The sequence below is a fragment of the Canis lupus genome, chromosome 17, assembly GCF_003254725.2.
Source record: "Canis lupus dingo isolate Sandy chromosome 17, ASM325472v2, whole genome shotgun sequence".
In the NCBI taxonomy this organism is placed as follows: domain Eukaryota; kingdom Metazoa; phylum Chordata; class Mammalia; order Carnivora; family Canidae; genus Canis; species Canis lupus.
The window spans coordinates 25,045,291-25,071,996 of NC_064259.1; the positions used below are offsets into that span (position 1 = coordinate 25,045,291).

At 39.3% G+C, this 26,706-nt stretch overlaps 1 protein-coding gene across 2 annotated transcripts in view; it reads right to left on the bottom strand.

The window, feature by feature from the left end:
• Positions 1-584: 584 nt before the first annotated feature.
• The window catches only part of SRD5A2 (steroid 5 alpha-reductase 2), a 40,351-nt gene continuing 14,229 nt past the window's right edge, over positions 585-26,706 (bottom strand). The window contains exons 2-5 of one of the 2 annotated variants that reach the window (XM_035700776.2): positions 12,105-12,268; positions 7,409-7,510; positions 4,999-5,037; positions 585-2,409 (exon numbers count right to left, since the gene is read on the bottom strand). In XM_035700776.2, the coding sequence (XP_035556669.1) occupies positions 2,330-2,409; positions 4,999-5,037; positions 7,409-7,510; positions 12,105-12,268 (385 nt within the window). In that variant the 3' untranslated portion in view covers positions 585-2,329. Of the gene's footprint in view, positions 2,410-4,886; positions 5,038-7,408; positions 7,511-12,104; positions 12,269-26,706 lie in introns of both variants that reach the window. The other variant, XM_025454249.3, reaches the window with a different exon arrangement.

Here is a 26,706-nt window from a genome sequence, read left to right on the forward strand (position 1 = left end):
AATAGTAAAATAAAGGTTTTAATAGTCAATTTTCAATGCCATGGAGAGAACTGAAAGCCTCTTATTTCACAGAGCCCAAGCTATACCTTAAGATTTATTTCTTTTATTTTTAAAGATTTTATTTATTTATTCATAGAGACACACAGAGAGAGGGGGGCAGAGGAACAGGCAGAGGGAGAAGCAGGCTCCATGCAGGGAGCCCGATGTGGGACTCGATCCAGGGTCCCCAGGATCACACCCCAGGCTGCAGGCGGCGCTAAACTGCTGTGCCACCAGGGTTGCCCAAGATTTATTTCACTCAGAATTTTTTCCCATCTTTCCTGAACATCGGGGGTGGCATCTAGCCTTAGCACATCCTCCAGTACCTTTCCTGCACCTTCTTACAGTTCTGAACCGTGGCTGAAAAACCCTATGAGTTATATTTCTCTTTTGTTTTCAACTCAGAGCCCTTGACTTCAAGTTGATAAATGAAGAGAGATAAGCAAAAAAGGAAGCTATACTTTTTTAAAGAAGAAAAAAAGTAAAAAGAAGGGTGAACAACAACAGAAAAAAAAAATCACATACTTCAACACCTTATAAGCATCTTCATGAGCTCAGGAATCTTTTAATTCAAACAAAATTATTTAACATCCATGATTTGAGAGGCATTTAATAAACATAAAAACATTTATATGATTACAATTTGTATTTTTCAGTAATATACATCATCCTCGGACCTTTCTAGTATACTATTTCTTATACAGTAAATTCCTCTACTTAGCACCTCACCTGATAAAATTGATGTTCATTTCTCAAAAGGGCTTGCTAAATTTTCCTAAGACTTGCCACCAACCTGGACCCGAGGAAACAAATATTTTCCTACATTCTAATTATGAGTATTCAGCCCCTCCCTCAGCCCAGTGTCTAAGCATCCACACTAGGATGACCCTTCCACTGAGGCTGCAAATTCTAACGCATACTCGCTGATCAGTCCCCATTCTTAGCAGGCTCTGTGGGCCCACAGCCTCCTACTGTTGCAAGGAAACTGGAATGTAGAGACCTAATTTTGAAATTTTGGAAACATCCAATGTGAAAGAAAGAAGAAAGAAAGAAAGAAAGAAAGAAAGAAAGAAAGAAAGAAAGAAAGAAAGGAAGGAAGGAAGGAAGGAAGGAAGGAAGGAAGGAAGGAAGGAAGGGAGAAAGAAAGAGAAAGAAAGAAAGAAAGAAAGAAAGAAAGAAAGAAAGAAAGAAAGAAAGAAAGAAAGAAAAGAAAGTCAAACTATGTGTGAATCCCTGTCTGAGCCAAACAAAACAGGTTTTCTGCTCAGCCCACACCCTGGTGGCAGCTTTCAGCCTGTGCCCTCAGGAACTTGGAGGACTGATGTTCAGGTTGCCCCTAGGAAGTGTCTTTCTGAGCAGATCCCGAGGACCGCCACGAAGAAATTCCAGAAAAGTTGCCAAGTGCTTCCAGAAATGCTTCAGTGTCATTGCAAATGTTGTGTCCAGGCGAGCAACTTATGATCTTGCTCAGTTATTTCCCTTTGATACTCTCTCGTTATTCGGCTATTTCCACAGGTTTCTGAGAATATCAGAGTGGGCAGCGTCTACTGTAAAACACTTTTTTACTCTCTCAGTAGCCAACCAGAGTCATGTCTTTCTCTTTGTGGTCATGAAAACCCAACCTTCAGTAAACCCCACACCAGTTTTCTGGGATATCTGACAGGGATTCTGGAACTTTCAGGAAGCCAGAGGAGCTGAGACAGTGCACAAATATGATATGGGATTAATGCCTCCTTGTGACTTCGGTAATATGAAGAGAGGGCTCCTCTATTAAAAGTCCACTTGATCATCTCATATCTTTCATAATTAACAGAGGAAAAGAAAAGTGTGACTGGGTTTTAAGGAGTAGACTTACTCGGGGTCCATGCAGCTTCAGAATTTCAAGATCTGCTGATCTGTATGATTTGTATGGACCTAAGTAAAACACGTACCTTTAATAAATTCTCTAAGCACTGCCCTCGACTGAAAACTTTCCCAACTGCAGAGCTGTCGGACATTGATCACCCAAAGAAGAAAATATATAGGGAATTTCTGCACTTTCTAGAAGGAATAGATAAGTTGCAGACAGATGCCTCTGTATGGAGAAGAGCCTTGTGGAAGCTTCAACAGGAGATCAGGAAAGAGACTCTGGGAGGGTAGAGTACAAAATAAGTAGCTGCCTCACAGCATCTCCAGGCCAGCTGTCAAAACACAAGTGGTCTCCAGTTACATATACACGGTGGAACTTTAAAAGTTACAGGCTCAGCAGCTTGATGGTGTTCAACAGTCATGTGGGAGCTTTGCTCCCTTTTTATCTGGTTTCTTTAAAAGAGAAATGGAATGAGGGCCTTCCGAGATTTGGGGTAGTCCTCAAACATCTTGAGGTAGAACCTAAAAGACAAGACAGGAATAATTAGAACAAGCAGCAGTCAACAGTTGTGGTTTGCTGGGTCTGAAATTCTTGTTCCAAACCAACCTACAGTTACTCAGGGCCTCACTCTCGCAGAAGATGCCCATTTGCCCACCTCCTTTCTCCCTCCCGCATCCTCTCCTATAAATGTTGAAGCTTCTTATGATGGGAAATAACAAATAATAGCAGAGGACACTGGCGGTGGTTGCACAGCTTTATGGATGTACCTAATGCCACTGAATGGTAGACCGAAAATGGCCGAGACAGAAGATTTTAAGTTATGTGTATTTTACCACAATATAAAAGGGGAAAAGCCAGAAAAAACTGCTCAATGAATTCAATTGGGAAATAAGGGACCAGAGACCCCAAAGACCGTGGGCAAAGTTAATCCTAGAGAACTGGTAATGTTCCCAGGAAAATGTCCCCTCATGAGGCCTGGGAATGCCAAGAAAATATAACCTCATATTCTGGGTTGAATTATGATCCCCCCACCCCCAATATATGATTGGAGTCTTAATCTGGAGGACTTACCTGGATACAGGGTCATGGCAGATATAATTTAAGGCAAGACAAGGAGTAGGAAAGGCCCTTAATCCAATTTGGCTGAAGGGGACAGGAGCCCCCAGGACTGAGACAGACAGGGGAAGAGGCCATGTGGAGAGGAAGGCAGACATTGGGGACGGAGCTACAGACCATGGAACACCTCGGATTGCAGGTGCAATCAGAAGCCGAGAAGAGGCAAAGGAACGATCCTCACCAAGAACCTTCAGAGAGAACGTGGCCCTACATACACTTTGATTTCACACTTCTGCCTCAGGACCCGTGAGAGAATATACTTCTATTGTTTAAGCCACTCAGTTTGTGGTCATCTGCTTTGGCAGGCCTGGAAGATTCATATGTGTTGTGAAATGGCTTTCGCCTTCAGTGGCCAGGCTGCCCTAGCTAGTTGAAGCTAGTAGCTCTCAAGTTTCTGTTAAAGTACCTTAATTTGAACTGGGGGACAAACAGTAATAGTACGTGACAAGAGGTGGCCGGGTTTGCGTGCTATGATTAGAGAGGTCTGATGAGTAGCTTCTCACAGAGCCCAGTTAGGCCTGTGGAAAGCTGCCCTCTGGCCCTCCCTCGGGAGCAGTCTGACCCAACAGGACAGGGCCAGGCTCCGGATTTTGTTGTCACACCAGCTGGAAACCTCTGGTGGAGATGCTACCCCTCCCCTGAGCACTAGTTGATGCCCTCTCTGCCTCTCTCTCTTTCCGCCCCCAGTGGGCGACAGACTGGGCCTCAAGACAGGAAGGAGAACGTGGACTGTCTTACAGGCTGGAGACTCTGCAGTCCGTCCCCACCAAGTCTAGGCAGTCACGAGGACAGCAACGGTTTCATTCACCTCTGACACATCTGCATGAATTCCACACTGTGGAAAATAACCCATTCTCGGTTTAACCTTCAAAACTACGAAATTAATCATTAGCCCAAATAAAACACCCATGCAGGAGCTAATGGGGTCCCCCAGGTCCCGGTTCCAAGGCTGTTCCCCCTTTAGTTATCCCTCCCTCTCTCTGTGTCTCTCCAGCTGCAAATGCCATTTTAGAGAAAGGATCTGAAGTTCAAGTTCAAAGCCCAATAACAACTTAGAACAGTTCCCCTTGCAGGGATACCTGTAGTTACTGCTTTTGTCCCCACCCAACCCAGCGACAGGGTTTGGGAGGGAGGTGGAAGTTAGTAAGGCTTTAGGCTAGACCTACAGAGGAGAGGCTCTAAACCCCTACAATTCCTGGCATTCCCCAGGTGAGGGGACAGTCCTGAAATCACACCACATTAGGATTCACTCATCCTACCTTCCCAAGAAGCCAGCAATGACCTTGGCTATGATTTATGGAGGAGTAGGGGACAAAGGGGAGTACCAAAATAAGCCCTGGTAGTACACAGATTCTAGGAAAATAATCCTGGAGTGTCCAGGGCTCTCCGATTACCTGAACTATTAGCACCAAACCTAGAATTAGAGATAATAGCCATACTAGACTAGACCAGGGGCTAGGCTTTTCCCTCGTTGTACTGTCTCCTGGCTGACCTCAGGATTATCTGTGAAGCAGTGGAAAGTGCTCCCCATGGAACACACTTTGAGAAATCTGGCAGAAGTGTCACCCAGCTAAATTCCAAGTTCAGTGAAAGCCTTCTTTGGTAAGGTGGCAGGTGGCTTCCCAAGTCACCTCAGGCACGCCTCTCCCTACATGGGTTTTGTTTTGCTCATAGGAAAAAAAAATGTCTATAATACCTATACCCAGCTAAATCCCAAGTTCAGTGAAAGCCCAGGAAGTCAGAATTTACCAGTGTGGATTACTGTATCAACCTTCCCTTATAAAAATACATGTCTTAGGTTTCCATATCTGACTCCAAGAGCTAAAAAACTGTTTGAAGAAAAAAGCTACTTGACTGCTGCCATCCTAATTGGAAAGTTTACCTATGGTGGTGAAAAGCTCGCAGCCCCAGGAAGCAAAGTGAGAAAAACGCAAATGCAAGTGCTGGGAGGGACCAAGTAGCCAGGGCATAGCCGATCCATTCAATGATCTCACCAAGGAAATTGGCTCCAGAAACATACGTAAACAAGCCACCTGTGTGCAGAAGAATGAAAAAGTCAATTTTCGGAACTGGATCACTGCCACATTAAAACTCCTCTGTTTTGTTCCAAAATACATAAAGGCAGTTATGACAAATAACTGTTAAGGAAAAGGGGAAAAGTGACAACAGCCTGTTGCCCTCAGAACATCCTGGAATCATGAGTAGCACCCACTGCTGCTTGACAGGCTCCAGCCAATCTCTAGCAACTGCTGTACCACTGGCTCCGGACAAGTCCAAGATGAGGGGCAGTAGACCTGGTTTTGGTTTCGTTCTATTAAATAATGTTTCCAAGCCATCCCTCACCTCCTCATTTCTCCCCTGGAACACCCATACAGCCTATTTCATGTTGGCACTCAGACAAAATAAAAAACACACTATGTAGCAATAATAAATATCTGAGTTGATGATAGAAGTTATAAGATTTTCCTTTGCCATTTGCCCTCCCACACCTGCAAAGGAGTGTGTATACTCTGTTCAACTTTAAAGAAGTGAGTGGGAGCTGTGAGAGCTGGTGAGATCTGCTTCTGCTGATTTTCAAGATTTACTTTTCTATCGAAACATATATGTCTGATATCAAACCTATAAGTAGAAATCAACATATATCCAATGATAGTAAATATATCCACTTTCTGCCCCACACTCAACTAAATTATTTCTTTCCATACTTATATAAAGAATATGTTGTTTTTAAATTTTTTTTTAATTTTTATTTATTTATGATAGTCACAGAGAGACAGAGAGAGAGAGGCAGAGACACAGGCAGAGGGAGAAGCAGGCTCCATGCACCGGGAGCCCGATGTGGGATTCGATCCCGGGTCCCCAGGATCGCGCCCTGGGCCAAAGGCAGGCGCCAAACCGCTGCGCCACCCAGGGATCCCGAATATGTTGTTTTTAAATCATTCTGTAACCTATCTTAATAGTTGGAAATTAGCTTTGACAATCTAGCTTTTAAGAGAATTCTCCACTCTTTTTGTTTAGCTAGTTATTGAGTGAATATTTAAAATCCCAAAGCCCCTTAAAGTTATATTCCTTAAAGATGACACTGCCTCAGCAGTTCTAGACCTGTGATTTGCCAGGCCCTGGGAGAAACCAGGGCCTGAACTCCTGCAGAGGGTCTATAAATTGCCTGTGGTATATAGGTCTATAATTGCAAATGGTATATCTTAATATATGCTATTATTTTTGGTTGATGTAGACACCAAGAGGATGTCAGCAACATTTAAATTCATTTAAATGTGTTACTGAGTTCATTGTAGCTCTGCTTTATTAATAAATAAATACTAATACCATATTGTAATTTAGAAACAATTTTGATGCAAATAATAGGTTCCATTTACATCAAAAAGGATGAGAGCCATTAGCCTACACAAATACCACCTAAAATAGCAAAGGATTACTTGGACTAATTCACTCTCACCTCATGTTTGTCAACTTCACACCCTGGTTTCCTGGGAACAGTTAGGGTTTCAAATATGTAGTTATGGCAGGAAATATACACAGAACTGCCTGAGTGCTCACTAGAGAAATCCAGGTCAACTGGAGAAGACAAGTCATACACAAATCAGCTTTATTGGATAACTCGAGAAGGACCAACACTCTGCACACATGATGCAATTTTCTTTGTTAACCTGACTGGGCTATAGTATGCCTTAGATATTTGATGAAACATTATTTCTGGGTATGTCCCTGAAGATGTTCCAGGATAAGATTAATATGTGAATCTACTCACTGACTAAGACAGATTACCCTCCCTGAAGTGGGTGGGCCTCATCCAATCCACTAAAGGCCTAGATAGAACAAAGAGGCCAGGTAAAGGATAATTCACACTCTCTGCCGGACTGTCTTTAAGCTAGGACATCAGTCCTCTCTTGCACACAGACTAGAACTTATACCACCCACTCACTCCCCTGGGTCTTGCTGATGACAGACCATGGGATTTCTCAGCTTCCATAATCATGTGAGCCAACTCCTCAGAATAAATCTCTTTATGAATCCGTATCTGTGTCTGTATCTATAGCCTATTGGTTCTGTTTCTCTAGAGAAGCCTAATACAGCACATGATAACCTTACCTACTGTAACGAGGTGGCAGTCTATTTCCACCTTACCCCAAACCTCGCACTCCCCCATCTTTAAGGCATTATGATGTCACAATCTCCTGAGGGTGGCTCTATCTTCCTTGAACTTCTAGGTTCAGATCAGGAACGCAAAGGTATTGTGGGGTGAGAAGGGATATGAAGGAGAAGTCAGGGGCAAATTGGGATATACTGTGTCATTTTTGCCCCTTCTCCATTTACTATTTATAACATAATCTAGGACAGGCTCTCAAGGAAGAGTGGAAATCTGAAGGGCAGGGGAGATATTACCTTGTGGAATCCTATAGATGACTTCTCCAGGCTTCCTGAGCTGGCGCAATATATAGTCACTATGAATGTTGATTCCCATTCCCAAAATAAATAAGAAGATACCTTGGCAAAGAAGACAGAGGGAAGAAGTTAAAAATATATCCGGGTTTTGGTGCTTTTTTCTCACAAGCTAAGTTTTTTTTTTTTTCTAAAAATAAAGAGAAACGCATTTTATTTCAAATTCTGAGAATGCTACGAAGATATGACAAAGGGAGACCAATTAGCCATTGTCCCAAATTTGGGTAGAGAGGCCACAGTGTTTCATAGACCAAAAGACTGACAATATACAGTGTCACATGATGGAGGTAGGTGGGAGAAAAGAGAAAGGGACTAACACCATTGTCCAATACTTGAATGAATGAATGAATGAATGAACGAATGAATGAACGAATGAATAAATAAATAGCAAACTTTTGGCTCATTCATAAATAATTGTGGTTGGCAAACTCAACTGCTAATTCTAAACCCTTCTCCTTTGCTTTCCCCACTAAAGAGGCTGGAAGTCTGAAAAGTGGTCATGTGACCTATTTCTGCCACAAGGATATAAAGGGAAATGAATGTTCTTGGGGTTTCCTTGGAAATTGTTTTGCTTTTCTGATAAAAGGGCGGATGGGACCAGTGTCTCCACTTCCTCCCTCCTCTTTCATCGCCAGATGTGATGCCTTGAGCTATAGTAATGGTCTTGCTTGTAATCACGAAGTGGATTTGATTAGGATGACAGGTAAACATGTTAAGAACAGTGGAACAGAAAGTATAGAAAGTTCCTGGGAACTTAATATCTATAAGCAATTAAAGGAATGCAGAAGCTGTCTACCTTTGGACATCTTGTTATATAAGAAATATAAAATTCTTATTTAAGTCTCCATGAACTGGTTTTCTGTGACTCACTGCTGAGAGCATTCCCAATTAATATACTCATTCTCATGAAAGTAACATGAGCCAGATTGGGGAGCTTGGCACCTCGCAAACTGGTTTCCACCACTGCCAGTTCATACACACATTCTTGTTCTTCCATTCATTGGTTCAGAAAGAAGCCCTGGTCTGAAGTGAGGAGAGCCAGGATTAGGGATGCTAGGGCTTGTACCTCAACGGGCACCTTATAGTCCAGAAACCCTCACTGTTCTGCATAGATGCCCAACTTCACCTCTCAACAATGTTGTTTGTGCTGATCAAAATACAGGAGGCAAAAAGCAAGAAAACTTGAATTAAAAACAGATCTACTCTCACATCATTTGCTGTAATAGGAAAAAAACAATGATTTGCAATCTTGTCTAGTCCAAAGATCATTGGCCATTTATGGTGACAGATGCTGACTACACTTATCTTGGTCTGCACTGAATAATATATAGAATTGTTGAATCACTACGTTATGCATCTGAAATTAATATTCAACCATACTTCAATAGTAAATTTTTAAAAATTATTGTTCTGGAAGAAAGGGAAACTGGAGAAAGACCCCAATGGCAGGAGGTTGAAAGAAGGAGGAGAGAGAGCGTGCACCGATGTGGACAAAGTGGAAACCTTGGATTCATTGTCTGTGTGTCCTCAGCAAGTCACTGGCCTTCCCTCAGCCTCAGTTTTCTCATCTGTAAAATGTGGATTTGAATAATACCTATTTCACAAGGATGAGACAAGACTCACTCATGTGTTCATTCATTCATTCATTCAACTAACATTTATGGAGAGCTTACAATAGACCAAGCAATATCCTAAACACCAAGGATACAGTTATGGGAAAACAGTCAAGGTCTGTCCTCATAGACCTTATATTTTATTTTATTTATTTATTTATTTATTTATTTATTTTTTAGACCTTATATTTTAGCAGAAGAAGACAGAGATGAATTCAAATAATTAAAACATTTTAAATCATCGAATGTCACTGCAAAGCAGAAAATCATAGGATCATGAGATAGAGAGTGAGCTGGGGAGGAGAGGAGGTGTCTCTACTTTAGATGAGGTGGATAGGGAAAACTTTTCTGAAGATTTGGCATTTTGTCCTGTGATTTGAATAATAAGAACTCACAGATCTGAGGGAGAGCAATCTGGTATAGGAATTAGCAGGTGCAAAGGCCCTAAGGCTAGAATAGGTTTACTACATCTAAAAATGGAAGGAAGGCTGGTGCAGTTGAAACTTTGAGGGAAAAGTGAGAAAATGTGGACAGAATGATAACTACAAAAACACACTAAGCATTATAAGCCTTGGTGAGAAATTTGGATTGGTAAGTGCAAGAAAAAGCTACTGGCATGTCTGAAGCAGGAGAGAAATAGGAACTGATTTCCATTTATGATTGTTATGAAAGAAATATGTTATGTGGATTAGAAAAAATAAGGAAACCAAGACAGCTTATACCCAACACCCAGAAATCACAACCATTAAGCACCTTAATGCATACTCTTCCAGATTTTCATTCTATGTAATTATCTAGGCCATATTTCAAATTCCCCAGATAGCCTAAAAATGCTTCTTACAGCTAATTTGTGAAAACCAAAGTCCAGGATAGGACCACACCTGGCATCTGGTCATTATCTCTTTTCAGGCCATTTTAATCTTGCCCAAACCCTTTTTTTTTTAAGATTTATTTACTTATTTTGGGGGTGGGGGATGCACGTGTGTACACAGGGTAGGGGGGCAGAGGGAGAGAATCTTCGAGCAGACTCCTCACTGAGTGTAGAGCCCAACGCTGGGCTACATCTCATGACCTGTGCAATCATGACCTGAGCCAAAACCAAGAGTCATATGCTCAACCAACTGAGCCACCCAGGCGTCCAATCCTTACCTTTTAAAAAATTGTTCAGAGCACTGACTTCTTGAAAAGACCAGACAGTTGTACCTCAGAATGTCCCCCTTTCTAGATAAGACTGGCTCACTTTCTGAGAGTGGCATTCAATTTATTTCTTCATTGTCTTTATTTCCTGTAAACTGGCATAAATCATTTCCCATAAATCATTTCCAACAGGAAATGATGTTGAAATGATGTTGAAATGATTCAACATACAGTTAGGTACATTTCTTTGTTTGTTCTCAATGTTAGGGAAGTTTCTTCTATTTAGATTTTTTTTAAAGTTTTATTTATTTCATCTCTACACCCAACCTGGGGCTCAAACTCAGGATCCCAAGAGCAAGAGTTGCTCACTCCACCAACTGAGCCAGCCAGGGTCCCCCATTTAGATTTTTTTTTCTAACTAAATTATAAATTTTCATGATTTAAAGGGCAAAACTATATTGAAAGAAAAGCTCTGCCTCCCATCCCATTCTTTTTCCCCCAGACCCTACATGTCACCTTTTTAAAATTAGTTTCTATATTTTAAAAAAAGATTTTATTTATTTATTTGACAGAGAGAGAGAGAACACAAGCAGGGGGAGTGGCAGAGGGAGAGAGAGAAACAGGTTCCGACCTGAGCAGGGAGCCCGATGAGGGGCTCGACTCCAGAACCCTGGGAGCATGACCTGAGCCCCCCAAGCACTCCAATTAGTTTCTTTTTTTTATCAACCCAATATTCCTTTTTCCAGTTTTACACACACACACACACACACACACTTCCTTTCCTCATTTTTACATGAAAAGTAGCATACTAGATACACTGTTCACACTTTTTTTTTTTATTTAACCACATAGTCTAGAGATGTCTCATAGGAGCACACAAAGATCTTCCTTGGTTTGGTTTGGTTTGGTTTGGTTTGTTTCTGTGGCTCCAGAACACTCTGTGTGTGCATGGATCAGCATTCATACAACCAATCCTCCAGTCGTTTGTATTTTCAGACATTCACTGGGACTGCTGTATGGAGCAAGGACTATATCAAAGGCCAGGGCCAGTGGCAGGAAGCTGCAAAGGTCACTGTGGCAGTCCCAGCAAGTCCCAGCAGTCCCATGATGGTTCAGACCAGGACGATGTCAGAGCAATAAGGGAGAAGGAAGAAGGGAATTCAGTCGGCACATGTTATGGAGCTAGATGCAGCTGTACTAAGCTGATAGATAAAACTTGATGTGTGATGTAAAAGAGTTAAGAATTAAGGCTAATCCCTGCATTTTGGTTTAAGCCAAAATAATGTGCAAACAATTGAACCTTTCTGACTTGAGTTCCTCTTGCAGATAATAAAAAAGAAAATTCAACAGTGTTTTCTACTATTTTAGATAAAATGGTCAGGAAAAGTCTCTTTGAGGAGGTACAAATTGATAGAGACCTAAATAAAGTGAGGGACCAACCTCCATGAGTATATGTGGACAGAACATTCTAGACAGAGGGAACAGTCTGTGTAAAAGCTCTGAGGCAGGACCAGCTTGACTGTTTCAGGCCTAGCAGGAAAGCCACTGAGGCTCCAGCATAGTAATTGGATGAAGGTAGGAAATGCGGTCGGGAAATCAAAGTGGGACCAACAACATTTGGGCGTCACAGGCTCAGGCAGTATAAGGAATTTGTATTTTGTTCCAAGAGTAACAGAAGTGCTCTAAAGGATTCTCAGGTGCGGAATGACATGTTTTTCAAAGAGCTCTCTGGCTGCTTTATAGAACAAAGACCCAGGTGGCAGGAGGAAAGAGGAGAATGGAATTCACTAGGGGGTTATTGCAGTAGGGTGAGGAAAGGTGATGGGGATTTAGGCTGTGGGAAGTGGTATTCACTGCGGTGTGGGTAAGAAGTGGCCAGGTTTACTTACCCAGGCTAAACCGTACGTCCATGTACCACTCAGCAGGGTACTCAGCGCAGTAAATCAGATAGTAGCCTTGGAGAAGTCCATTTCCTGCGCAGAAGATAAATCCTCTGACCACGAACACAACTGGAAAAGGCCTCCCTCTAGTGAGCAATGAGTAAATAAATGTCCTGGAGACAGGAAAGAACGGTCAGGATACAGAGTTTAAAAAAAAAAAAAAAAAAATCAAACAATGAGATGAAACAACAGACAATTGCATCAAACCCATTTTAAAAAATAATTTTCCCTTGAACTTATGCAAAAAAGAACATTATTATTCCATTCTAGAGCACTTATGCTATTATTTGTCTTGCTTCATTAAAATCCTTAGTAGTCACCATTTATTACCTTATTTTATTCTCCAACCAGCCTTGAAAGGTAAATTTCATCTCCATTCACTAGTTAATAAATTCAATCCTATGAGCCCAGGATTGGAGCTCGGCTTTATATCAATCTACAAACGAAACCCAGATGACAAAGGAGAAAGAGAGCGCCTGGCTTGCCCCTGCAGCAGTGAGATGACATTTTGATAGCAGCCATTCAATCATACGGCTTTCTATTTGTTGCGCTGATATGATTTAATTACCAATATTGTAGCATTTCCTAGGAAGTGGACCACAGAATCTCTCGAGAAAAGAGATTCCTCTAATTGTTAGGAAGCATGAATCTAAAGGAATCCAGGAAAATGGGATTAAAAATATATAAACCGCCTCAAAATAAGAATTTGCTCAAGATATAATGCTAAATACTAGACATCAACTACATCTTCTTTATCATTTTTCTTCTTTTATGGTACAATATAATAATCATACAGGTGAGTTCATAAACCTATGTGAATAGTTGAATGCATAACCATTAATTAAGCACCTACATAGTCACTAAACAAGTTAAGAAATAGAACATCCCTTCACCCTGAAGCCTCCCTCCCTATTCACCACACCACCAACACCCAAGAAGTAACCACCATCCTGATTTTTGTAATAATCTCTTCCTTTTGCTTCTTTACAATTTTACCACATTTGGATGCATCCCTAAAAATGTATTTTGTTTATTTTTAATTCCATATTAATGGAGTCATATTCTGATTCTTAGAGTATCTATTAATGTCTTACTTCTATAATTTATCCTATTTCTCAGACTTAAGCATGTTGTTGTATATAAGCTATAGTTCATATATTTTCATTGTTATGTATGAATATACCCATGTGTTTATCTATTTTATTTTAATGGATTTTGGGTTGCTTCCAAAGTCTTATAAGCACTCAGAGCTGTTTTCCCATTATTTAATGATTTTACATTTTCTGTTTAAACCTTTGATACATCTGGAATTTCTTTTGTTGCAAGAAGTTAGACAGGAATCAAACTCAATGTCTTTCCTAATGCTTGTAAATTTATTAAATTCTTTTCTTTCATTGACATGCACTCCCATTGGTATTATATACTACATCATCATAAAAATTGATTCTTTTTCTGGACATTTGATTCTGTTCCATTGATCTGTTTATTGCCAATACTAGACTGTTTTAATAATTATACTTTTAATATATGTCAATACTAGGTGGGGCTACTTTTTTAAGCAAATTTTACTCCCAACGTCGGGTTCTAACTCATGACCCCAAGATCAAGAGCTGCATGCCCTACTGACTGAGCCAGCCAGACCTGGGAGGGTGGGGAAGGGGCTATTCTTATGTAATTACTGTTTTTCAGGATTTTCAACTTAGTCTTAATTATTTATCTCTTCATGTGAACTTTAAAACTAACTCATGGAACGCCCCCTCCCAAATTTTAGAAATACTCTTAAATGTAAAAGTTAATTAAAGTAGTGAAATAGCAAGAGGACCTCCAAGAGCTCACACCTCCATAAAAGCAAAGAAAAAACTGGCAAAAAATATATATATCTATCAGAAATATATATATGTGTATCAGAATATACATATACATGTATATATATGTATACACATATATATTGTGTGCATATATACATATATATAGTATACTATATATGTATGCATCTGATATATATGAAACAACCCAAAAAATGAAACAACCCAAAAAATGAAACAACCCAAACGTTCCTCGGTTGATGAATGGATAAACAAAATGTTGAATATCTGTACACACACATATTATTACACCACAAGAAGGAATAAAGTAGTGACATATGCAACAACATGGATGAATCTTAAAAACAACACCGTACACAAAAGAAGCCAGTCACAAAAGTCTATGTCTTATATGACTCCATCCATATAAAGTGTCCTGAATAGGCAAATCCTTAGAGGCAGAAAGTGGAAGGTGGCTGCGAGGGGCTGAGGGTTGAGGGATGGGAAACTGACTGCTACCAGGCACAGGATCTCTTTCCAGGCTGATGAAAGTTTTCCAGAATCCGATAACAGTGAAGGTTGCACAATTTTCTGGATCTACTAAAAACCACTTAATTCTACTCTTTAGAATGGTATGAGTTTTACGGTATGTGACTTATACCTCAATATTTAAGTTAATTAAAAGAAAATTCCAGCCATGGTGCACTCTGTGGTTAAGTTGTGGGGCTTCTTCCCCTGACTAGCTGTATGGCCCTGGCACCTAACCTCACTCACTATGTCTATCTCTTCATCCACCCGTCTCGTACGGTTGTGAGGATGAAGTGAGCCAAAATATGCAAAGTTCTTAGAATGGAATAAATAATAAGGGCTCAGTAAATGTACTGTTTTTGATAATAATATGTTTATTAGACATTACCTTTCTATTCAGGTACGAGTGGTCCCTTTGTACTCACTCAGGTCTTTTTTTGTACTCTCAGTACATTTTTAAGTTTCTTCACATAGATTTTGTACAGTTTTTGCTATGTTTCATCCCCAATTTTTTAAATCTCTTTTTGTGTGACTATAAATGGTATTTTCCACTTACCTCTACTAACTGGTTGTTTTACATATAGAAGAAAGCCTTCGATTTTTCTAATATTAATATGTTAATTTTGTTCCCAACCACATCCCAAATTCCTTACTATTTATAATAGTTTTTCAGTTTATTTTCCAAGATTTCCCAGGTATATCAGCATCTGCAAATAATGTTAGATTCCTGTCTTTAAAGGACCCTGGAAGCCTTTTCTCTCTCTCTCTCTCTCCTCCTCCTCCTCCTCCTCCTCAAAAAGGTGGGGAGCACTTGCGTGGCTCAGTTAAGCTTCCAACTCTAACTATTGATTTTGGCTCAGGTCATGATCTCAGGGTTGTGAGGTCAAGTCCCGCATCAGGCTCTGTGCTCAGTGCAGAGTCTGCTTGAAATTCTCTCCCTCTGGCCTTCTCCTGGCTTGTGCTCTTTCTCTCTCTCTTTCTCTAAAATAGATCAATAAAGTAAAAAAAAAAAAAAAAAAAAGATTAAGATTTTCAGTGTAAAAGAAAAGGATACAAATATAAAATCAAAGAAAATGTAATGTTAAATTTGAATTGGAAATAGGAATATGAATTCATGACTTTTAATACGGACCCACTCAAAGACCTAGGAGTAATGACACACCAGTAGCAATAAGCACCAGGTCTTCATTTGTAAGTAGTCTTCTCCAAAGGAAGCAGGCCACCAAGGAGAAATAGCTCAATCCATGTCAGAGGCAGGAAAAGTACAAGGTGAGACATTTTGTGGTGTTGGAAAGTAAGGAAATAATCCAAGATTAAAAGGGGGGGATAGGGAGGGGCCCCCAGGTGGCTCAGTAAGTTAAGCGACTGACTCTTGCTTTTGGCTCAGGTCATGATCTCAGAGTCCTGGGATTGAGCCCCACATCAGGCACCGTGCTCAGTGTGGAGTCTGCTTGTCTCTCTCCCTCCTTTTCTCTCCCTATCCACCCCTGCACTCTCTCTCTCATAAATAAATAAAATCTTTAAAAATAAATAAGTAAATAATAAAAAGGGAGGATGGAGGTTGTCAAAATTACATAGGTGCCAACTGGGTATCAAATTTGTGACAAACTGGGTATCAAAAAGAATCATGACAACAGTTGATTGTAAACATCTGTAAACTGCTGGTAAAGGTTAACCTTTAATATCTCATTAGATTCCTGTAAAAATTAAATATGATTATGCAAGGAAAAGTGCCAGACACAGGATAGTTGCTAGATAATTTGTTTCTCTTTCCATTCACAACCTATGAAACCTTGAGGAATGGAAGGTGGCTTAAGTTCCTATAGGGAAAGGGTCCTGGAAGGCTACAGAAAGGCTATTTTTAAAATGGTGTTTGCGTCCCAGTGTGGCCTTGTCAGTGCCAACAATGCCCCCAAACTGGTCCTTACATGAAACCACAATTCCAAATCAAATTGTGTATCTGCCCTACCCCTAACTTCTGGACTTTTCAAGTCTAAGGCACAGGCTAATCCAAAAGAGTGTGTAATAATCAGAATAGGCTCACGGCTACAATAAACATCTCTAAAGTATCAGAGTTTTCAAAAAATAAAAGTTCATTTCTTGCTCATGCCACAGAGCAATGCTGTTCAGGAGAGGTGCTCTGCTCCACAATCATGCAGGACCCAGACTCTTCCAGGGCAACTTCCTCCTCTGATCTGCAGACAGAGAGAGTGTGGAGAAGTGTGTGCAGGTTTTCCCAAGGGCCAGGCCACAGGCTGGAAATTGAATATATTACTTCCACCCTCACTCCTCTACCCACCCACCCCACCCACCCACCACCAGCTGCAAGGGAGGCTGGGAAACATAGCCTCGCTGGATTTTCCAGCAGGAAAAGGAAAAGAGAGTTGGTGAAACAGCACATGCAATAGGCTCTGGAAAGCCAGGAGCCCTGGAGAACAAATAAAATCCTTCTGATCGGAATGACTATGCTGCTAGAAAGCTGGAAACATCTCAAAAAAAAAAAAATTCAATGTAGAAAGTGATAAGAACAATGAAGAGAAAAGAAAAGAGAGTCAAATGGCCCAAGAGGTTGACGAACAGTGCCATGGAGGGTTGCTGGTGAGTCTCACTTTCAGATCGCACAAAAGCCCTAAGACTCAGTTTCCTTGGTTTGGGACACTTTGCTTTAATTCCCTCCTCCACTGCTAACAACGTTTTCATTCTTCTGTGTTTGTTCTGATACAGAGACTGATAAGTACTCTGTAAATACAAAGTTTTCTATCACTGCTAAGTAAATATTCATTTGGGGGGACTCTTATTGGAAAGGGTTAACTGAAATTGCAAATCCAAATTAAACTAAAGAAACAACCTTTAAAATTACACATCTTCCACAGGCCAACTCATATTTAACTAAGTCTTCTTCAAATATAAATGCTATTGCTAAGATTATCAAGCCTATTGAAGACTTTTCACTAAATGAAATTTTAGATTTCATTGTCAATCAAAATAAATTCAAACTCTATATATAAATACAAGGTTCTCATGCGTATATTTACTTGTTATGTGTAGTAACGACTCCTTCCTCTACCCATGTCCCCCTTCACCCACCACCCCATTGTTTTGCTTTTCTTTACAGCAAAACTCCTCCCAAGAGTTATCTATACTTGCCAACTCTTTGTCTTCTCCCCTTTCTTCCCTTTCCTACCATAGAAACTGATCTTGGTGAGACCACCAGAAATCTCTACACTTCTAGATCTGAGAGTCAATTTTCAGTTCTCTTCTTATTTAACAAGTTAATCACTCCATTCTTCTGGAAACACCTCCTTCTCTCAGCTCCTAGCACACCACTTTCTCTTGGTTCTTCTTCTACTTTACTGATTTCTTGTCATTTTCCTTTGCTGATTTCTCTTTATCTCCCGAGCCTCTAAATATTGAAGTACACCATTGCTCGGGACTCTTTTCTTTATTTACAATCCATTGTAGATGTGACCATACTAGCCTCATATCTTTAAAAATCATATCCAGAATGACAACTCCCAAATCTATGTCTCCAGACAGGATATCTGCAGTCCTTGAACTCAGACTTATATAGTCAATGTCCCCCTAGACATCTAGTTTAAAACTAGATTTTATTTATAAAATTTATAAAATTTTATTTTAAAAACTTAAAATATCCAAACCCAAACCCCTGATCCCCCATCCTTCCCCAAACCTGCACCTCTCTAATCTCAGTAAATGGCAAGTTCATTCTTCCAATTGCTCAGACTGAGGACCTTGAACCACAGTTGACTTCTCTCTCTCTCTCTCTCTCTCTCTCTCTCTCTCTCTCTCTCCTCTCTCCGGCTCTCTCTGTCTCTGTCTCTCTCTCATACTCCACATTAAATCTATTAACAGATCTTGTCAGCTCTACCCTCAAAATATTTCCAGGATTTGACTGCTTCTCTCCCAACTCTATCCAACAGAAAGGTAACAAGACAGAAAGATAACAAAGTTCCAAAACTTGGGAACTTAACAGCATACTTCTAAATAATTTATGGTTCAAAGAGGAAGCTTCAAATGAAATCAAAAACTATATTGAACTCAATTAAAATGAAAATTACAATATTTTAAAATTTGTGGGACACAGCTAAATCAGTGCTGAGAGGGACGTTTGTTCCACTAAGTGCAACAATAGAAAATAGGAAAGGTTTCAAAGATCCCACCTTAAGAAACCAGGGGAGAAAAAAGAGCATAAAAATCCAAAGAAGGCAGAAGAATGGCAATAATAAAGATAAAAGCAGAAATTGTTGAAATCCAAAACATTAAAACTAACTAAAATGAATAAGACAAAGAGCTATTCTTTGAAAAGATCAATGGAATTAACATACCTCTGAAAGACTAATAAAGAAAAAGAAAAAAAAGAATAAGAGACACCATCAGGAATGAAACAAGGACTATTATTACAGAACCTGCAAACACAAGGATAATAAAGAAATACTAGGAACAACTCTACATGCACAAATTTGCCAATTTAGATAAAATGAACCAAATCCTTGAAAAACACAGCGATCATAGCTCACTTTAATGAACAGCCCTGTAACTATTGAGAAAAGCCCTGGAACTATTTAAGTCATAATTTTAAAACTCCCCCCTCAAAAAATCTCTAGGTCCAGATGACTTCACTGGAGAATTCTACAAATATTTAAAGAATTAACACCAATTTTACATAATCACTTCATTTTATAAAGCTAGTATTACCCTGATACAAAAACCAGACCAAGACAGTACAAACAAGACGCCAAACTACAGACCATTAATTCTCATAAATATGAACACAGAAATATTTAACAAGTTGTTAACAAACAGAATTCAGCCGTATATATAAACAATTATATAGCACTAGTAAATAGGGTTTATTCCAGGGATGCAAGACTGGTTCAAAATTCAAAAACCAATCAATGAAATCAACCACATTAGCAAAATTAAAAAAGAAATATTGTGGTCATATCAGTCACTGTAAAACAAACAAACATTTGATGAATTTTAACACCTAGTAATGATAAAAATGCAGAAAATAAGAATACAGTAAATCTTCTTCCTGAACTTGATAAAGCATATCTACAGGTAACATTACACTGAATGGTCAATGACTGAATGCTTTCCCTCTGAGATCATGAACAAGACAAAGATGTCTAATCTCACCATTCTTACTCAACAAAGTGTTGAAAATTCTAGTCAGTGCAGTAAGACAAGAAAAAAAGAAGCAAACATAACAGAAGGGAAGAAACAATACTGTCCCTCTTTGCAAATGACATGATTGTCTCTATAGAAAAATCCTAAAGAATATACCAAAAATACCCCAACCTCCTAATAAGTGAATTCAGCAAGTTTGCAGGATACACCATGTTCAATTATATTTCTACATGCTTTTAATGAACATATGGACACTGAAATTAGAAATATAAAGTAACATTTACAATAGTTCAAAAATAAAATACTTAGGTGCAAATCCAAACAAATATGTACAGGACTTATATGATGAAAACTACAAAGCATTAATGACAGAAATCAAAGATTTAAATAAATGGAGACATACTATGTTTATGGGTTGAAAGATTCACCATAGTTAAGATGTCAATTCTCCCCAAATTGATAATGAAATTCCTATTAAATTCTAACAAGATTTTTTTATAAATATAGACAACATAATTTAAAAATTTATATTGAAAAGCAAAAGAGTTTTGATAGCTAAAACTATTCTGAAAAGAAGAATAAAGTGGGAGGAATTTATCTACCAGATTTTAAGATCTATTATATAACTACATGAAACTGCAATGGTATTGGTGAAAGGATATACACATAAATCAATGTAACAGAGAACACAGAAACACACCTAAACAAATAGGCCCAACTTATTTTTTATAAAGGTACAAAAGCAATTAAATGAACAAAACATAGCCTTCCAACCAGAAAATTCTCAGAATATAAGGCTAAGCAATGAGGTCTTAGGTTTGACACAAAAGCATCACCCATAAGAGGAGAAAAATCATAAATTGGACTTTATCAAACCTTGTTAAACTTTTGCTCTTCATAAGAGCGAAAAAGGATGAAAAGGAAAGCTACATGATGGGAAAAATATTTGCAAACCACGTATTTTACAAAAGACTAGAATTTACAACACTAGAATTTAGAAGAACTCTCCAAACTCAACATTAAAAGCAAAAAAATTCAATTAGAAAGTGGGCAAAAAACACGATGAGTCACTTTACCTATAAGTACATAAAGATTTCAAAAATGCACATGAAACAATGTCCAACGTTGTTAGCCTTTAGGAAATACACATTAAAACCATAATAGATATTATTGCACACCTATCAGAATGGCTAAACTCAAAACTGACAACACCAAATATTGGCAAAGATATGAAAAAAATTGGATCATTTTGTACATTGCTGGTGTGAATGTATAGCCACTCTATACAGTTTCTTCAAAACCTAAACGTGAATCTGCCATATTACCCAGAAATTGCTTTTCTGGGCATTTATCACAGAGAAATTAAAACATGTTTTCCAAAATTCATATACAAATGTTTATAGCAACTTTATTCATAACAATCAAAGACAGGAAACTCAGATGTCCTTCAATTTGTGGATTATTAAACAAGTACATCCATACCATGGAATACTACTCAGCAGTAACAGAAAGAATTAACAATACACATGAGAACCTCGATGAATCTCCAGATAGTTACACCAAGTGAAAAAGAAAAAGCTAATTTCAAAAGGTTACATGCTATATTCTGCCATTTATATGACATTGTTGAAGTCATAAAATATAAAAATGAAGAACAAATTAATGGTTGCCAGGGATTTAGGTGGTGGTGGGAATAGGAGGAAAAGTGAATGTTTAAACACTAGGAATCACCCTGGTGATGGAAGTGTTCTGTCTCTTGACTATACAAAAATGCCAATATTCTGGTTGTGATACTACAGTATAGTATTTGGAGATAACTGGAGTAAAGGTGACACAGGATATCTATGTATTATTTCTAACAATTACATGTGCATCTATAATTATCTTAATAAATACGTAATATCCTATGTATATATGCCATGATGAATGGTGGCTGACTTGGAGAATCAGTTTTTAACCATGGATGTCTATAGAGATACTTTCTTTGGTTTAAAAGACAGCCCTTAACTTCTGTTGGTCAGTGGCAGATATGGTTGAGTATTAAAGCTACCTTACCTACTAAATTAAACTCTTTTAGAGATTTATGAAAGCTCTCTGGAAGATTTTGATGCCACCAGTCATGCACTCACCCACAGATCAGTTCTAAGAGCTCAGTTGTATGAAAGGTAACCCAGAACCTAGAATAATTCTTCAGGAAAAAAAATTACTCAGTAAATAAGTACTCAAGAAATATAAAAAGTACTCAGTAAATGAGTATAGATTACTTCAAGTTTTATCCATCATCTTTGTATTTGGTTGTTTCTATTTGGGTAGCTGTGGCAAAGTGAAAATGGATGGTGGATACACCACTTCCAAAATACATGACTGTGTTCATTATTTTTTTATTACTGCACAATACACCACCCTAAAACTTAATGGTTAAAAACATCAACAAACATGTGTTTTCACTCATGACATTGTGGCAGGCTTCCCCCAGAACGAGCAATCTAAGATATAGGGCCAATAGTAGCTCCCTTTTTGGACCTAGTCTCAAAAGTCACATACTATCACTTTGCCACGTTGTATTGGTCAGAAGCAAGTCACAAATTCTGGCCCCCATTCAAGAAGATGGTAATTGAGTACCATATTTTCAAGGAAATTGTGTCAAAATAATTCATGGGCATATTTTTAAGCTACCACAATGACCTTGGTAACTTAACTCCTCCAAACCTCAGTTTTCCATTGATGAACAGAGGATAATAAGGATGCCACCCTCAGAAGGTAATTAAAAGGATTAAATGGTATAATTGAATATAACTGGTACATATTATAACTTAACAACTCTTTCTTTCCCCAGCCAAGGGAATATATCCTTTATAAAGCTGAGGGCCAGCACAAGACCAACAGTGAAGCTGGTCTTTGTGCCCTAGTCATTGTGCCTGTTCACATCACATCTATGAGCCTCTCTCCTACTGATTCCCTTTTATCTCAGGTTCTCAAGATCCTGAGACTCACTCATTTCCAATTGGAAAAACAAATTGTAATCGACATATACAATTGGAAAAAAAATCCCACATGCCCTTCTAAAGAATCCAGGTTTGGTTTTTAGACATGTTAACCCAAAGATCTATTGCATCTGTTGTATTTGCCCCCAATACTCATTCTTCCTTCTTAGAGTACCTAGCTTGGATCAGCTTCCTATCCTAGCCTGTGAGAGGGTGCATCCTTGTCAGGCTCCTGGGCCAATCAAAACTGGGATAGCCTTATCACACTGGTTGTTTCAGAGATCAGCATGTGACCCAATAAACCCCAATAAGGTTTTGCTTACATTTTTTTGAGAACTGTTCTCCATGTATCCTGGGTCAAAGAGGATATAAGCTCTTAGATCCTACAGTTGTCTTGCCACCACTTATGGACAGCCTTTCTGAGAACAGAACCCATAAAGGAAGAGCCAAGAGCTGGAGAGAGAAACTGAGTCCTAATGGGATCGTTGGAACCACTGCATCAATCTGGATCTGATGCAGCAATTGTTCAGTCATAAGAGTTAATAAATTCAGGTCCTAACTTCAGCATATTTGAATTGACTTCTCTGTCACTTGGAACTGAAAGAGTCCTGATTAAAGCACCACCACACTGTTCTCTTTTGAAATAAGCATCAAACTTTTCCAAATATAAAGCCAGAATTGGTGAGGGTTTTGGGTTGCATTTAATAATAAAATAGAGTTTCCCCCAAATTATTCTCTTTGGAACAGAACCCACCAAGAGGTTCTTTCCTTGTTGGAGCCTCTCTGTATACCAAAGGCATGGGGCCAACTGGTCCTCTGAGCCCTTGGCTCACTTTCCTCTGTCCTTCCCAAGAAATAACAAACACTGACAATGAATAGTCACTTGTCCGTATATACAAAGATGATACCTGTTATTGTAAATAATAGTTTTGGATATATCAGAGAGTGGGATGTGAAGGCCAAACGCAAAGACAACTAAACACAGAATGAGTCAGTAATACATCCCATCCAAGCTTACATTTTTTATGGACCTTGTGTAGTGTGTTGAATGGTGGCCCCCTAGAAAAGACATATCCATGCCCTAAATCCCTAGAATTTGTGAATATTACTTTATAGCAAAAGAGTGAATATTGTGTTATATGACAAAATATGTGCTTAATTAAGCTTTTTGAAATGATTTTATTTATTTATTTGAGAGAGAGAGAGAGAACAGAAGCAGAGGGAGAGGGAGAAGCAGACTTCCCGCTGAGCAGGGAGCCTGAGGTAGGACTTGATCCCGGGATTCTCAGATTATGATCTGAGCCCAAGGCAGATGTTTTAACAACTGAGCCACCCAGATGCCCCATAAATTAAGCATCTTGAGAAGAGGAGATTATCCTGGATGTACCCTAAATGCAATCACATTTATCCTCATATAAAAAAGGGCAGAAAAAGAGAAGACAGATACACAGACAAAAGGCAATGTGAAGACAGAGAACAGAGTTGTGACCACAAGCCAGGGAATGCTGACAGCCACCAGAAGATGGAAGAGGCAAGGAATGGATTTTCCTTTAGAGTTTATTCAGGGAGCATAGCCCTGCTGACACCATGATTTCAGACTTCTGGCCTCCAGAATGGTGAGAGAAAAAATTTACGTTATTCAAGCCACCCACTTTGTGGTATTCCCTGTAGCAGCTACAGGGAACACCTTGCTAGAGTACTATTAGGCCATTGAATTTAATTTCAGTTCAGACATTTGGTAGAGAAATACCAGTGAAGGTCGACAGACAGCTAATATTTATATAGTGCTTACTCTGTTCTTCGCACACATGAACTCATTTAATCCCTGGAGATAGCTATTATTATAGTTACCCGAGGAGATAGGTATTATTATAATTATCCCATTTTATACATTAGGAAACAGGCACAGTGAGGTTAAGCTAGCCCAAGGTCACACAGCTATGAAGCATCAGAGGTGGGATTTGGTGGAGCTAGCTCCACTAGGTGGAGCTAGTTCCAGAGTTTATGCTCTTGAGCACTCTGCTCTATAGCAGTTACTATGTGGAAAAAGAATCAGTCACATGGGCATTTGTGAGAACATCTGAGATTCTCACTTCTGGTTGCACTTTCAAATCACCCGAGGGGCTTTAGGAACACTATAAAGAAGAAGCACACTGAAGACAAATTATTCGGAATCTTCAGTATAGAATCTTGAACACCAGCAGTTCTTAAGAGTTCCCTCAGATGATGCTAATGTGCAGCCAGGACTAAAAAACACTGATACAATAATCTCCAGTTGCAGATTTAACTAATTTTTTCAAGTTGGCATCGACCAGATGTTTGGCTTCTCCAAAGGCGATGTCTACGCAGAGAAATTAGATTGCCAAACCTAGTAAAACGCCCAGTTCAATAAGACCACATTGTTTTTTCCTGCATGGAGTAGCTGACCATTTCCTATCAAGGGCTGCACCAGGGGAACAATTCGATGTGAGGTTTCCCCCTGGGATCCTGCAACTTCTTCTCATCTTGCTCCAACATCCTACAAGTGAGGATAGTCAGGTCCCATGGTCAACCCCCAGCAGATGTCATCTGGTTTGAATTGTCTAGTGGTCAAGATCCAGTAGATCCTTTTTAATTATGAAAAACATTGAGATGATTAGCTCATGAAAACCTAAAATGCAGTAAGCCATTTTTAAGTTTTCTATATATGTGTTTTTATATCTTCATATTTATGTCCTGGTAGTTCTGGGAAACCCTGAAACTGCTCACTCACTCACTTCTCTTTCTTTCCACTACTATGTCAATATAGAAGTTCAATCTGAACATATACTGAATTGCCAAACTTTTGAGGAACTTTGAGAGTTGCCTCTGAGTGATAGAAAGATAACCATTACTGCGGCACAACCTCTTACAAGAGACATATTACTACTGACCACTATTTATGCCCTCAAAGGTGAGAATCTGAGTATACAAAGAGAATCAGATCAAACTCTTGGTATGAGTAATTAATCGATTAATTCAAGTAACTAGTCTAACTTTTCTTTTTCTTTAAGTTGATAAATTTGAGGTGGATTTTGGCATTGTGTAGGCATGCCTGCTCAGCCACTCATGCTTACTGCTCATGACCAAATAAATAAATTGTAAATGGAAACATGGGGTGGTTTCCAGCTTGAAGCACAAAGTTCAGCAAGCCTATTATTGTAGGCTCAGGACAAGACATGTTCACTGTTGGACACAAACACATCATTTCTGTAAGCGCAATTTTGCATCCTTTATTTGTCATTGTTTTCAAAAAGAAATTTCTCGTTTTCTAATTCCAGCTGTTCGGCTTCATACTGCAGCTTAGATTTATAGGGCTTCTCATGTGGTTTGCAAACTGTTTTATATAGCCATGTGGCAATGAGGCCTATATAGTGCCATCATTCTGAGAATCTCTGAGAGGTTTCTACCTTCTTTTAAATATTGTCCTGGGACTCAGTAGCCCTGATCAAAGGGCACAACTTTCAAAGATAGATCTGCCTCAGTGCATCTCCCTCCTACATCTTCATTCCATCGTTCATGCCGATGAAAAAAGAAAAAGCCTTTTCTGAGGTCTCTGTGGCAGAATTTACCATGTGAAAGTTTCAGATATGTCACTCGTAAGCATCTGCTGATATCTCCCACACTATTCTCCATCTTATACTTTTAAGGCCACCTTGCCAGCAATAGCTACATGGAGCCACACAACTCCTACAAAAGAAACCACCAGGGATCCCTGGGTGGCGCAGCGGTTTGGCGCCTGCCTTTGGCCCAGGGCGTGATCCTGGAGACCCGGGATCGAATCCCACATCGGGCTCCCTGTGCATGGAGCCTGCTTCTCCCTCTGCCTATGTCTCTGCCTCTCTCTCTCTCTCTCTCTCTCTCTCTGTGTGACTATCATAAATAAATAAAAAATTAAAACAAACAAACAAACAAACAAAAGAAACCACCATTCTCCTATCATGCTGAGCTCTCCACAAGTTCAAGAATTTATAACATGGGACCTAAAGGTCATTGCACATTAAGCCTGAGAATGGTAAAAGCAATAGGGTCATAATGAAAAAAAGGAAACTGTTATGCACTGAA